This window comes from Pezoporus flaviventris, unplaced genomic scaffold, assembly GCF_033815535.1.
Source record: "Pezoporus flaviventris isolate CSIRO_AGI_PZ_B2104156 unplaced genomic scaffold, CSIRO_AGI_Pfla_v1 ptg000031l, whole genome shotgun sequence".
Classification (NCBI taxonomy): domain Eukaryota; kingdom Metazoa; phylum Chordata; class Aves; order Psittaciformes; family Psittacidae; genus Pezoporus; species Pezoporus flaviventris.
Window position 1 is genome coordinate 4,687,681 of NW_026892579.1, and position 15,670 is coordinate 4,703,350.

At 37.7% G+C, this 15,670-nt stretch overlaps 1 protein-coding gene across 1 annotated transcript in view; it reads left to right on the top strand.

Moving 5' to 3' along the window:
* Positions 1-5,023: 5,023 nt before the first annotated feature.
* FRK (fyn related Src family tyrosine kinase) overlaps positions 5,024-15,670 on the top strand; it is a 55,439-nt gene continuing 44,792 nt past the window's right edge. Inside the window, exon 1 of the mRNA XM_061460079.1 lies at positions 5,024-7,212. Coding sequence (XP_061316063.1) covers positions 6,782-7,212 — 431 coding nt within the window. The 5' untranslated portion in view covers positions 5,024-6,781. The remainder of the gene's footprint in view (positions 7,213-15,670) is intronic.

The window sequence follows — 15,670 nt, forward strand, 5'->3', positions numbered from 1 at the left end:
TTTAAGATTGTTTCCACAGTTTAATTTATGCCCTGGCTGCTGCTTCCCAACATAATTTTGAAGTAAACCCCAGGATTATAGTTTTCTTTTTAATATGGAAAATATATAAATGCACATCCTGAAGGGACTCTGGGGCACGTCTGATCCTGTTCCTCTGGCTTGAAAAGACAACGTCTTCCATGTTGGTGATATTCTTTGTACAACATTTCATTTCATACCTGTGAAAGACAGATACAGCAGAAAGAAAGCAAGAGATAGGAAACTAAATAGAAAATATACAAGGAAAGAGGGAGACTTAATTCGGCAGGTTGATGGACCATGCACAGTATACATATAATCACCAGAACTCATGGTAGATCCAGCCTTTTTCCCGTAGAGATTTTATCTGTACAAAATCCTAGTGTGTTGCACAATTTACAGTAATGTGGAACAATCTTTGTAAGTATGGTTTACCTAATCAGGAAGAATAAAAGAAAAATGGTGTTGAGAGGAAGGTGCTGATGTCTTCTCCCTCATAGTGATAGGAGACATGGAAATCCTTTGAAGCTGCATTGAAGGTTTAGACTGGACATTAGGAGGCATTTCTTTACTGAAAGAGTAGTCAAACATTGGAACCAGTTTCCTAGAGACGTGGTCAATGCCCAAGCATGTCAGTGTTTTAGGGGCATTTGGGCAATGCCTTTAATGATATGCTTTAACTTTCGGTCAGCTTCAAAGTTGTCAGGCAGTTGAACTAGATGATTGTTGTAGGTCCCTGTCAGCTGAACTATTCTATTCTAAAATTAATAGCTAATGTTTTTCTATTGGTTTTGTGTGTAATATTTCAGTAATTTAAAGTAATTGAAAAGATGGGTTCTTTTATATAGTGAATCAATGTATTCTAAGTTTTAGTTCCTTGCCTCTCTCACATACACAGTACAGGAGAGAGTGCCGATTTTATATTTTGGAAAAAAACCAACACTTTCATTCACAGGTGAAATCATGAGAACAGTACTTCGATATATTATTCCTTTCCATCCGTCTTTGGATTCTCTGCCTCTCTTGATGGAATTGCAACTTCTTAAGATAAAGATGGTAAATCATGTTTGTAAGTCATCTGTGGCATAGCATACGTACAGTTACATGAGAAATTATCTTGACCCGTCATAAAATCTTCATAAATGTATACACTTTCTAAATTTAAAACCTCTTCATAACAGCGTCAGTTTTGGAATACATTTTCTTAAAAGAATGGGAAAGTCATGTTCACTGATAATTCTTTGTCATCCACTTACCATATTTTTTCCCACTCACAGATAGTTTCTATTAGAAGTATTTTTCATGCATCAGAGTGCCGCAGTGGTTTTATTCAAAAAGGCTGCTTCATGGAAAGCAAATTAACTTAGAGTTTTTAACAGTGTGTGCTGTATATCATGTAGAATAATGTATGATAAAATGAAAAATAATGGCTGAGGTCTGGTCCCATTGCACATAATTGCAAAACTCACATTATATTAGGCAGAGTGAGATCTGATTGTTTGAACAAATAAAGATAGTTTCTGTTCTTTCAGTTCTTGACAGAGCCTTATTGCATTGTGTTCATTTGTTGTCAGACATAGCCTGTTCTAGGCCCAAATTCAGCTAATAAATAAGCAACCCTCATCACTGAAGCACTTGAAAATGTACTTTTAATGCTTTTCAGAGTAGAGATGGATTATTGGATCAGCCTTATGAAAATAAATAGCCAGAGTTTTCTCATTAGGAATGTAAAAGATTTAAGGTTGGAAAATGCCGAATCAAATATATCTCTATGTCTTTGTGGATTTATGGTTTAAGATTATACACAAAACCAGGAAAGTGATTAATCAATAAGAATAAGCAATTTTGTCAAGAATAAAATTACACACATAATTTATTTTCATTGAAAAGAATCGCAATTTGCAAATTACAGAAACAAAATGGAAGTGATGATTAAATGGCTTTTAAAAATCCTACAAAGTGGTGGTAATGTGTTCCATTCTAATGGGCAAATGGCAAGAAATATAGCTGAAAAGACAGCTGTAATAAAAAAATTACTGTGCTCCATTTCAATTTGTTACCTTAAAAAAAAACCAAACAACACAACTTTAAAATGTTCAATCATTTAGATTATTTCCCAAGCACAGGTTCAGAGCAGTATTCATTTACTTTTCTTATAATTTCTTTAAAGATCATATTATTTGAATATTTTACTTTGCTGGAACATTTTACTTGCTTTATCATAATGTATTAAAATTTTTTCTAAGTGAGGTATAATATATCAACTATTTAAATTAGCATATATTAATGCATCAGTATAATGACTTGAAAAAGATTATACAATATAGAAAGTTATGCTACAGGCAGCAGTTTCATACATTATTTAATTATGATTCTTGTATTTTATGTCTTAATTTCTCATTTTCCCTCATGGAGTTTTTTCCTGTTTACCAAATTTGAAACAATTCTGGAGGAAAATGTTTCGGTTCTAATCTCATCTTATTATGAAGAAAAAAACTACTCTCTTTTTCAATTTCACTTTGAACTGACTCATATTTATTAAAAAAACTCATGGTGGATATTGTCTTGGAATATTCTTTTTTTCCCCAGCAGAGTGCTGTTCTAGCTGTGATTCTGTGCGTGGCATAAGGATATTGTTTCAAACATCATGTATCATCAGTACCAAAGGCTGGTGCTTAGTGATCTCCGTCATATTTATGAGGTGGAAGATGGTTCATTTTTTCTAAAACTTTAAGGGTTTATGTAATTATACCTATAGTTACATACAGACCACATACCAATCAATAAACATATAGGAAATATCTGTAATAAAAACTCGTACAAGATTAGTTTTGAAAGTGTGGAACAGAAATAAAAATTATATCTAAAACAAGGCTTTTGAATTATTACGGATTCAAATATTATCTGTACTTATTTAATATGCCTCAGTTTGATAACTTAATTCATGCAGAACAGTACCTCATTCAAAGAGCATTTCAATTAATATCAATGTTGTGGATTAGGTTTATACTAACTTTACTAAAACATATCATATTAACACATTGTTCTTCTGTCCATTCAGTCAAGTAAGAGAAATGTGTTTCACCACCATGTTTAAACATGATTGTTTTGTAGAATAAACAAGGCCTAAAGTATATTGACTTCCAGTCAATTACAATTCGATTTAATGAATTTAGAGTACTGCAAATTAATCCTCTAAGCGGGTGTATGGTTCTTTGCAAGATTCTTACTTATATAGGACTTTGCAAGCAATATGCCAAATATAAAAAGTTACTTCAGATATCTGTCATTCTCAAACCTATAGTCTCATTGTGAACTTTTTTTTTATTGAACAAGGAAATATACTTTAAAAGCAATAGGGAATTGTCTAGTTTGAAGGGGGAAAGTACTACTAGATTGGACAGATTTGTTTGCTTTTCTAAAATCTAAGTTTATATGATCCTGTCATACAGAGATTGTAAATGATCCATCTTTGCTTTAAGGTGTTCCATATTTCAAGAAACTACTTGCAAAACTAATGAGTTTTTAAATAATATATGGATCAGAATACTAAATTTCAGTATCCATACTGTAAATGTTCTATACTGATCATAATAAATTCATCTTTCTCACCAGCTATTGCTGGCTGTAAGAATGAGGTGAGATTCTTGTGTCCTTCTGAAAGCATTTTTGCTAATAAAATTCATCAATATACCTGATTAAGTCTTTCACAGACACTTTACATCCAGTAGCTTATTTATTTGGACAATTTCTGGTTTGACACTCAGCCTCCAAAAAAAATTAATTAAAGAATAGAAGGCCAGTAAGGATTACAAATCTGTTTGGCCTCCTCTGTAAAAAGAAAATATAGTGGAATGCAAAGCAGCAAAACTAAATTAAGTCCAGAAATAGGTGCTGCGAAGATTATCCTGTAAAATTATATGTAATACCAGTGGGGAGGATTCGAACAATAGTTTATATCAAAAAGCCCCATAATATACATGATTATCCTAATTTATTCCAAACTGTGAGCATGAAAATTAGGATCATGGGTTTTATCAGCTGGGTTCGGGTGTTTTTTTTTCAGTAAAACCAGCAAAACCGATTTTTATTACTTGTTCATTTTTTCTTGCCTGTGATAAAATTATATAGTCTCTAAGAGATAGAGTACTGCTTTATTTTCAGAAATTCAGAGAATCCTCAATGAAGTCAGCAGGATGGGAACAAAGCCTTGCAGACACACTGCTTCACCATAGCCACCACAGCTCAGCCACAGTCCCGCCCCATACAGGCTTCGGAATCTGCTCAGCATTTCTCAGTAACCACGCTCCTCTCTTTTTGAGGGGTGTTTTTAATCTGACTGCTGAATTTCATGGCTATTTTTTAAAGCCTGCTTGTTTCATAAATAGAACTGATCCTGAAGAGTTGGTTGGGAAGTAATCTGATTTATGGTTATTGATCACTTCCAGCAAGTCTTTCTGGTCTTGTAAAGCCAAGCAGGGCCATCAGTTTGGAGACAAGATCAATTTAATGCCTAGGTTTATTTCAGGTAAGATACTCATATACACAAATGTTTGTAGGCTTAAGCCCCATTCTAGCTACAGTTACAAATATTTATCTGAGTGGTCTCAGTGAATGCAGTGTGATTTCTAATATGTATTCATATTGGTACCTGAGTATAAAGATGGGTCTTGAACCAGAAAAGAACCATACATGAGATTGATTCTGTACAATGCAAGTAGCTCTATTGTCATGATGAAACTATTCTGTGCAGTAAATGTCTATGCAAATCTTTGCTGGATTAATGCCCAAGTTGCCATAACCACAAAACTACAGGAAAATCCAATAAAATAGTCAAACAGAAAAAAACACAGATTTAATACATTTTTTTCTAATATTTTTGATTTTAGTAAATATAGACAATTCTTTAAACAAGACTAATGAAGGTAGTTTCTTTTCAACACAGGCCTTTTCTGACTTTACATATTGTCCTTCAGAGCCAAGAAAAGAAAATATCTCTTGGGTACCTCTGTTGTTATTGATCTGGATAATGACTAATAATTGCTGTGGAGAAAAAATAATCTCCAGTGGTGCTTCAGAAACTACATACAATTCCCATAATCTGCAAAATCAGTATGCCACTTTTTTACCAGACCCAAAGGGTTCACTACAGATTGTGAGGTTTATTGATCACTCAACATGTATAGTACTTTCATCTTTATTCAGTGTCTTTTTCAGCACTGCAAAACAGGAGTAGGTAAGCAGTTCCCTATCCCTTTTGAGTGGAGATGCACCAGAAAGTCATGAAGTTTCAGTGGAAACTTCTTTCAGTCATCCCACAGCTCCAAGTCCATCAGTATGCTTCTGCCTGTGCCACTGGTCTCCTCATTTAGAGGACTGAGACACATAATAAAAACAAGTGGCTTTGTTTTCTAAGTGATTTAGTTGGCTTTTCTTTCTAGTAAAGCAACAGAAGCCAGCAATTCTAAATGGAGCTGAGAGATGTGTAAATGGTTTAGGAAAACAGCAGTTATTCCTGGGGGACAGGGGAAAGAAGCCAGCTTTCTTTATCACCAGGAAGCTATAGGTCCATGTGTGGGTTTTGATTGATGTCTCGTCTGGAAGAGTTTGCTTCTTACTGAAATTCCACTGCATTGCTCAGATAGGTTATCTCCTGTGCTTCCTGACGCAAGCATCGCATGTGCCCCAGGCTATGGTGATTTCCAGTTGTTCTAAAGCTTGGGCTGAGCTACTGGGATGTGGCAGTCAGCTCTCCCGGCTGCTTTGCCACAGCAGTATCTGGATGTCTGTATGCCAGTTTATAGGTGGTTTAGAAATGGAAATATATTGGTCAATGTAGTTTCATTAGTTTATATGGTGACTGGAAGGCAGCTATCATTTTCATATGTGGTTGATGTAATTAGCCAGCCATCTAGAGCAACATTTCTTTTGCAAGTGCCTTTGTTTCCTTAAAATGCAGAATAAGGAATGAATTAAAATCTGTTGCTGTATTACTGTAAACCCCATGTAAGAGGTGCCCTGTAAGAAGTGCCAAACCCAACTCAGTAAAAGGAAAAGCCAGAGGATTGGTTTGAAGGGCAGGTGCTCAGCGGAGGAAAGTGTCCGAGTGTGAGTGAGAGCAGAAGCCACAGATGCAGTCCAGGTGAGGGCGTCTGCCAGCCTCAGGCGAACAAAGGCTTCCCTCCAGGAACCGAAACCAGCGCAAACCAGGAAACAAAGAGAAATATTCAGGCTGTCCACGTCAGAGACTGCTAAGGAAACAGGCAGGTCAGCTTAGTTAATCATTAGCAGAACAGACTTTACAGGCGTTCACTGCTGATCAGATGACAGGACCCTATCTGAGATAAGAAAACACCCATCCCAAATAATAAGAGTTGAGAAGCCTCCCGTGCTCAGATGTTCTGACTTTGTCGTTTTGCTGTGGGAGAAGAGGCTCCATGCTGCCCTATGGTTCCCGGAGCTCAGCCTAGCACAACTTTCCTGTTCTGAAGAGGAAGTGAGAAATTCCCTCCACATGTGCTCCAGCGCTGGAATATTCAGGTTTCAGTCCCGATCCAGGAGCTGCCTATAATGAGCTCTCAGTGGTCCTCAGAGAGAAGCTGCCAGCTGTGCCAGGAGTTGTTTCATTTTGTGCCTAAGCAGGAGGGAGAGAAGAAATCCTGCAAAATGCTAAAATGTTGATGGGGCAAAAATTGGTCTAAGGGTATTGCAACTGGGAAAACAGAAAGAAAACTAGAAGCAGAGGAAGGCACAAGGAAACAGGATGGGAAACTTTTGTCAGAAGCACTGCGCCTGTTTGGAACCCTACGTCCCATTCTTATTCCCAGGGAGAGATGGTGAGCAGAATGAGAAAGCTGGCCAAGTCTTCACCAACTTTGCTGTGGTAAAAGATGACTGCCAAGCAGGACAGAATGGCAGAGAGAGTAAGATAAAACAGAAACCTTTACCTCCACTGCCTGGCCAGCATCTGGTGAATATTTGCACATTTGTGGCACTCTTCGACTACGAGGCTCGCACTGAGGAGGACTTGAGCTTCCACGCTGGGGATAAGCTTAAAGTGCTGGATGCATCCCATGAGGGCTGGTGGTATGCTAGGCTTCTCCTGCCAACAGGCTCAGTCTGTCCTGGCCGCAAGCTCCAGGGCTACATCCCTGCCAACTACATAGCTGCTGACCAGAGCATCCAAGCTGAGCCGTGAGTACCCATGTAAAGCACAGCACAGTATCTTTCTGTCAGGTTAAATAGGACTGGGACAGGAAGTTATGGCCTTTTCTCTTGCTGAGGAACACCCTGCCATAGTCAGCCTCTAGTGGTCCTACCAGTGATAGCTGTAGTTGGCATGTTCAGGGGAAGGACACTTTTCACAAGAAAGTAAATTACAAAATGCAGAGTGCTGAAGGTTTTGGCTTGGTTTGGTTTAAGTGATTTCCCTTTCTGATATACCCTAATCACATGTTTGAGAACTGCCTGGGAATATAGGTGGGTTACCACTGCCATGGTTCAGCATTTTTGTTTGCATAACAGTAAGAGTCTGTCAGATGCTTCCCAGAGAGTGCAAGGAGATGACCCGTGCCCTAAACAGTTTTCAGCCTAGCCAGCTGCAAAGTTATCAATTAATCCGTTTTAGGAAGCTGACTTTACACCTTCTTACAAATGCTGGGTCTCGAGCAGCTACGTTTTTGATGCATTACTTTTTTCTTCTTTGGAGGCAAACCTCTGCTCTCAGGAGAAACTAAATTGGAGTAAGTACTGCAAAGGGCAGAAGAGTGGATATAACAATAGAATACAAATTTAATTTGTTAAACTTTCACGGAGTTTAATTATGCAGTCCATGTTTTTCTGCCCTGTCAAAACATGTCCAATCTTATTTAATATTCTGAACTAGAGCAGAAATCACACAAAATCGGTTACTTAGCTCCCTAGTGAGAATGAGTAAGGTCTGAGTCAGCCTGGGATGCAGAGTTATTTATGTGTGTTACAGTCAGAGGCAGTGTTTGCTTAAATAGGTCTGACTGCAGTTCCAGAGGTATGTTTTGGCAGAAATTATCTGTGTGGAAAGAGACGGGAGAAATAGCATTCATTATTAGTCTCAGAATTAATGTTGACTTTAGAGGGATGATGTTGCAGCTTTTCAGTTAAATCTTATTTGGACCTGAAACATAAGCTCTGATGTGATCTGCCCACCATAGTGCCAATGGCTAGGAAAATTGGTTCAGGTATAATTATGCCAGTCTTTTATCAGCTGTGCTAGAGGCATCTTAGGGCTACTGTAAGATTGCTCTCTAACCTGAAGACCTTAATTTCTGGAGTCTGACCAGCTGTTTCTCTTTCTGTATTCAGGCAGACAACCTTTTCAATGTTCAGAAGAATTCTTCCAATTGCAGAAATTAATCCTCAGGGATGGCATTTTCTGAACCGCTAGAGAAATGGTTGTAGGCTCTAATTCAACTCAGCTTGGCCTTTGCTCTCTTTCAAGCACTAGTTTTATTACAAGTCATCTAAGTTTTCTGCTTGCTGTTAATACTCTGAAAGTAATTTTGCTCAGTTGTACAACACTCTCAGCTTTTAAGGTCCCTCTTTCTGTAATCTACAGCATCAAATACAAAGTTAAGTTTGCTAAAGTACATTGTTAATAACCTTTGTTGTTTTCTCTTTACAGAATCAATTTGATTTTATTTTACTCCTTTTATATACCGTTCTTCCTTTTTTAATAAAGACTAAGTTTTGGCAAAAGAGTTTTCTTCATATGTTTCTAGAACATTGGAGAGAAGAAAATGGAGAGCTTTTATATCTTTTTAGTTTCATATCAAAGTTAATCTGGCTAAACATGTTGTCTTTTCTCACATTACCTTCTAAGTCAGTTGGCTTTAGTTGTCTTCTTATGTATACAAAATTGCTGTCACCCCACGCACATATAACCATAGGCTAACTCAGAGCGGAAAGGACCTCTGAAAGACATTTTAAACCATTCTCCAAACTCAGACATGGCCAAAATAAAATTAGACCCATTTGCTTAGCTGGACATTCCCTGTCAAGCTTTCTTCTCTCCCATTTTTAGTGAGGATTTTTTTTTGCTTTGTATCCAGTTGGAATATTTATTTCTACAATTTTTTCCAAGGATTCCTGTTCACTCACCTTCTTCCTTGCTGAAGCACCTGTGATTTTTTTTCAGGGAGAAAGTCTTTCTTGAACTTTTCTTTGGTATGAAAGAGAATGAAGTAAAGTAAGAAGAAAAGTGAGAAACTTCTTCCTTGTCCTCATTTAGATAACAGGTTTTCTTCCTGGAAGTCTCTTTGACTCCATGCAGTATGACTGATGTAGTGCTGATAAGGTGATAAATAACTGGATGAAAGGGCAGAAAGGATGTGCAGTATCTCCAGACTGAGGAAAGTAAGAATTACATACTATTTATAAGAAAGGAAATTTTCATGTATCCTTGGCTATCAGAATGTTCCATCAGAACTGAGAAAGAATGAGATTTCTTTAGTGAGTTGCTCTCCTCAGACCGAAGTTTATTGGCAGAAATTGCATGCTAAAATTGAAGGAAGACTTTGTTTATACTACATTTTGCTAATATATTTGTATTATATAATATGACAACTTATGCCAAAAGTCAAACACTTCTTATTTGTGCATAACATCATGTTAAAAAAAAGTTTCTCTTTGGCTTGAGTGATCCCTTCCAGTGTGAATCACTTGGATAAAACCTTTAACAATCTGTGTGAAGAGGGGAAGGTGAAAAAAAGGTAAATCCATGGCTTGGGTTTTGCCTGCTGCAGCATTGCCGTCCAAATGTGTGCTGCATAAGATTAAATAAGTCCAAGGAATGCACACCTGCTACCATGAAGGTTGTTTTGGACAGACTGAGGAAACAAGGCTCTTCATTTTTATATTTACCAGTAAAGCATCTTCTTATTGCTGATCTTTTCTAGCACCTGCAGTGCTCCTTATACTAACAACAACCTGTCAGGTGGAGCTATTGTGAAGGGCTTGTGCCTGGTGTCTCTGAAGACAGGTCTGTTCACCTGGCTCTACCTGGAATGGGTGAGACAAGGCAGCCAGGCAGGGGAAGCATTCGTCTAGCAAATCATAGTTGCGCAGAGAACTTTCACTTCATGAGAAAATAAATCTGTTACTACAAAATTGTTATTTTATTTAATATCTGACTAAAAGCAGATGCAGACTGCGCTGTATGATAAATTAGCAACTGTGAGAACACTTGGTGCTTTTCCTCTCTCTGCATCACAGATTGCAGTCAAGACCACAAGCCAGACAGATTTTTCGTTTCTAAGGAAGTTTGAGTGAGGTTGTATCTGCCTTATCCAATGGCATCAGAATGCTCTTCTTCCTGGGTTTAAATGCATAATTCAACTTGCATGTCCAGCAAAGAGCAATTCAATTAACACCAGAATATGAATTTAATGAAATAAATTTCTTTGGCAAGGAGTTTGACCTTTCTGTGTCTGTGCTCTTTCTGTGCCTGCTTTTCTGCACTATAAACAGGAAACATAGTAATGCATTCACTGTCCTTATTTTATTATTGCCAGTTGTTTTAACTAAACAAGAAAAGGACATAGTAGAAATTGTTATGGACAACAAATACAGCCCAGCTGTACAGTTAATTTTATTGAAGAAAAAAAAAAAACAAACAAAACAACCAAACAAAAAGAACTCACTTCAGGAGTGACATGAGTTCTTTATTTCTAGAGGAAGGGAAGAGTGTTCTTAGGTGGGGTCTTGCCGGCCACCCTGATGGACCAGTTTGCTCTTTACTGAAAGTCACCTTCACACACATGTTCATGCCAGCATTATTAGCACAAGACTGCCGTGCTGAGGGAGGTAAATCCACACAAATTCATGGTAGATTAGGTCAAAGAAGATCACAGTGATTACTTTAAACTTTTGCCAGTTTCAGAAACATTCCGTATTTCAGAGAGATTTCTTATGTAGGCATTTCCCAGCTGGTGGAAACTGAGCCCCAGACCTAATCAATGAAACCTCACCAGTCAATTCCACAATGAGCATTTTAAACAACTCTTTGAAGGCAGAAGTGACTTGTAGGTTATTGTTGTCGATCACCTTCTGTGACCTGGCTCAGCTTTAACTATTTCGTACACTGAATCTGAGTTACTGTATGTGAACAATAAGGCATTCTCTGGACTGACCTGCTCCAGACTTTCTGCAAAGTCAGGCTGGGGGGGTATCTCTAGTTTATGTAGGTCATTTTTCAAAGTGGTATTTTGAGCCAAAATGTATCTGGAGACCCTTTTTAAAGGGAAACCTTAGATTCTGCTGATCAGCTCAGAAAACTGAATGTAATCCACTGTGGTTTCTGTGCACTCCCTCTCTCTCAGTCTCAGAATTTCTCTATTACAGTACAAACTCCTGAAGACACCATCAGCACCAGCACTAACCCTTGTATTAGAACTGCTTATTGCTTACATGACTATGCAAAGTAGTAGAAGGTTATTCTCATATTCTTGGATCCTGTTAACATTAAGTACAAAAGCTATTGTCATACAGGTTTTGGTAGAAAAGGTTTCTTTATCATCAAAATATGTATTTATTATAAATCATTGAAATAGCAGCATGTGAACTCATTTAAAATTCCATCTTTTTTTAATTTGAAATTTCATCCTTTCTTTCATTTGATATATTTCGTATATGTGCTTTTGTGTGTGCAAACACATTTGCATACACACCATAGATAAAGTTTGTAAGACTGATACTTTTAAGACCATTCAAAACAGCCCTGTGAAAATACGTGTGTATTGGAAACCCAGAAGATCATGATTTTGAAGTTTTTTCATCTTGTGTTTATAGCATCTCAAGTACCCAAAGTTTGGAACTTCCATACATGTTTTGGAGTGCTTTTCTTGAATTTAAATGATTGAATACTATAGAAAGATAACAGATTTAATCACTTCTTTAGTTGTGGTTGAGCATTCCAGTGCTGTCTTCAAATATATCTCAAACTTTGTCTTCAGTTTTGCTCATTTCTTAAATATGCCAAGATACACTGAAAACAAAAGGAGGTAATTTACAATATTGTGAAATGTCAGATTTTGTCAAGTGCCAGAAGTATTTAGACATCCATGTGTATAACCATGTCCAGAAAATGTGTGTCTCTGCTCAGAAAGCTGGAAGGAAGTGTGGCATTGTAGATAGGCAATTCATGGAAATTTAAGTCAGCTATTTTCTGGCCATGAGATTTTCTAAATATATAACCTTGCCTATTTAAATTCTGAGAAATGAAGAAAATTTTTCCTACCTTGTTTTTATTTGAAATTAGTGTGTACATTATACAGTATAATAATGATACAGTAGTTTCCATTACCCTGTTGCGAAAGATTTGACAATAATTCATGGGAAGACCAGAAGCAATACCCTTAAAACCTACAAACATAGCCAGTTAGTTTTTCTTACTGCGCTGTGAAACCCAGGTGGCCTTTACAGTGCCTTTTGGAAAAAAAGAAAGACCATATACTGGACAGAATAACTCAATACTCCTCTTTGATGCTTTTTCTCCAGACTCAGTAGGAATTAGCATTGCGCATGCTAGCATAGATTAGTTGGTTTTGAGCAATGTTGTTGTAAAAACATTTGCCAGGTATTGTACCATGGTTACTGTTTCCTCAATAGTTGCCTTTGATGGCTGTCCGTGTAGCACAACAGAGAGCTGTGCAGAGCTGACTGATCTTTGAGTAGGTTTAGAACTGAAAAACAGTAACCAACAGTTCAGCCAGGCTAAAAGTTCTAAAGCTGGTCTGATTTTAAACAAACTAGGTCATATATCTCTATGAAGAATCATTTTCTAACACGTAAAAAGCACTACTGGTTTTTAGAAGACTTTGGGGCTTTCTTGGTGTAGGATCATACCTGTATTGAAGAGATTAAGTCATAAAAACATGAGAGAGATCCTTCACGGTCAGATCAATGACCCCTCTACCCCCATTATTGTGTTTAAGACAGGATTTTATGAAAAGTCCACAGGCCTGTCCTCTTTCTTTGATCTGTTCTCTCTGCACTTCACCAGAGGCTGGAACTATTGTATAAGCCATGTCAGAGGGTACATCACTGCCATATCTAATTACAGACCTATTGTCAAGTCTGCTTAGCAAAAGTGTAGGTGTTGACATTGCACAATCCTTTATTCGTGCCTGTGGGCAATGACCAAGCTATTAGGAAAAAAGCCCAAATCCACAATGAAACAATAGAAACCAAAATCCAAATCCCATAGAAACCCCTATCATCCCTGCAGAAAGTTTTGTATTCCTAAACAAGTGTTTGACTTTCTTCTCTCTGGATTGCTGCTTGCTTAATCATGAGTGACTCAAAAAGACCCAAGATCAAAATAAATAGGCATGAAAGGAAATTATAGAGCTGCACAGGTCCCTGTCAAATTCAGGGATCAGTTTTTACAGACCACACCTGCCTGCCCCATCTACCCTAAGCAACGCTAGTCAGCCTGGGCTGCAGACCTGAGTGAGTTTACCCTCATGGATTTACCTGTCAATTCATTTTGCTTCCTAACAAAGATACAGAACTAAATCCAGGGTGTGTCCTGTTATTATTTTACACACATTGTCTTCTAGCATGAGGTTATAGCAGAGATGCTTTGGGTAAACATAATAATGATGCAGCCTTCTATAGCCTCGTTTAGACAACAAAAAATTTACCTGCACTTTAATTGTAAAACAGATTAGTAGAGAAAATATGATTAATCAGGATTCAGATGCTTTTCTGTAATAAAATATTTTGTTCCTTTTCAGATTATGCAAGCAAAATATGCATAGCAATATATATATTTTATTAGGTACTATTTAAAAAAAAGATGAAATATTACATATTTACTACATATACGAAGAAAAAAGAGTTTTCAACGTTTTTTACAAAGAACCATATGGGATATATTTGATGACCCTTCCTGTGTTAGAACTTTAAAAATAAGAGATTAAACTTTAGTTAAGAAGCTTATTCCTCATTGGCATTTTCTTAAATGTTGACATGCAGGTTTGCACCTCATAACTGTGTAAAGAAACCTGAAAGAGTTACAAGACATTAAAAAGGAAATCCACATCTTTGCAGTTTTCAATTCTCTAGACATGCCTAGGATTCATCTAGAAATAGGTTTTCAGAAGATCAAACAAAGTATTGATCATGAACGCATTCCTTTTCTTTATCACTTTATTCAAACAGAAATGCATTTTTTTTTTCTATGCTGGTACACTGATCTTAACAAAAATTGGAAAAACAAAGGAGTGAATTAAATAATAAGTGATGTTTTCATAAAGGATTGCACGAATTGGCATTTTCATTATTTGTATGCAGGCTACTCTCTAATCTATATTTTGCATTATAAATTTATCTGCAGTAACATCGGTAAACATTTTCCCGTAGCTTTCTCTCACTAAAGGAGGTACCTTGCTAGTTTAATTAATAACATTTTTCTGTATTTATAGCACAAATGATTTTGCAGCACACCTTTTCAAACCTCACTGCAAAAGAGGAAAAAAGCCCTCTAAGACTCACATGTGGGAATGAATATATACCATGGATTTCAGAAATTATGAGAACTCACAAACCTCAGTCTTTTGAAACTACTGATCTTTTCAGTCCTTTCAAACTACTGATCTTTTCAGTTAGTGAAAGTCTCTATAAGGGTATATGGAAGGAGTGTCTGCTCCCCTAAGGTATGTGGTGAAAGAAGCTGTACACAAGAACCTGCAGAGACAAACCTGAGGGACATGTGAAGAGGGAGGTGGTGATGAGGACAAGCCTGCTCAGTCACATTCACTGATAAGGGTATGTGGAGTGTGAGAATGTTTCTTTTTCAGCAAGCCTACCAGGGGACTTTGCCCATAACAAAACACAGAGACACCAAACCTGACCAATTAATGTTAACAAAGACAACAATCAGAAATAAACCCAGTCAGTCACACTAACTGGTGTGCTACCAAGAAACAGCATGCAAATTTGGACTTTGCAAACAATAGGGTTGCACACCTGTGAGTCCAGGATGTTGGAGGGGTTTGTGGAGCTCTGTGAAGTGATAAAACAAGGTTTAGGGGAAAAGGATCAGATAGGAATAAAGAGGTTGGCAGAAAGGGGTATAAAAGATGCTGTTCACGTGTAAAATGGAAATAGTCAGTACATTTGCCCGGCTGAGCCCTATGCCTGGTCACCACATTCTGTCTTCTTGTTATATCCTTTCTTGACTATCTCTCTGTTACCCTCTTGACTTCCTAAGAGTGTAACCTTACCCTCTGTCCCATGGGTGAGTGCTGCAAGGACTGTCAGCTATGTGGAGACTGATGTGACTTGGTACTGGGCCAGCAACTGAAGTGAGAGTGAGGGTGTAGGTGCCCTGGCCTGTCGTGTCAGCTGCTGGAGTGAGTCAGGTCTCAATGCCAGATGCTGGAGTGGGTAGGGTTCTCAGCCACCAGCCAATGGGGTATGTTTCAAATTCAGCTGCCAGGGGGACCTTCCTGTGTGAGACGAGTGTGGGTAAGAGGGGCTGGGATCAGGTCAGGGTTGTTGGATGAAGCTGGTATATGTTGGTCTGTGCTGGTATTTGGGGGGTGGGATCTGCAAATGTGCTTGTGCTTGTGAATCTAGAGAGAGGTGTGTATGTCATCACTAGTGACCTTCT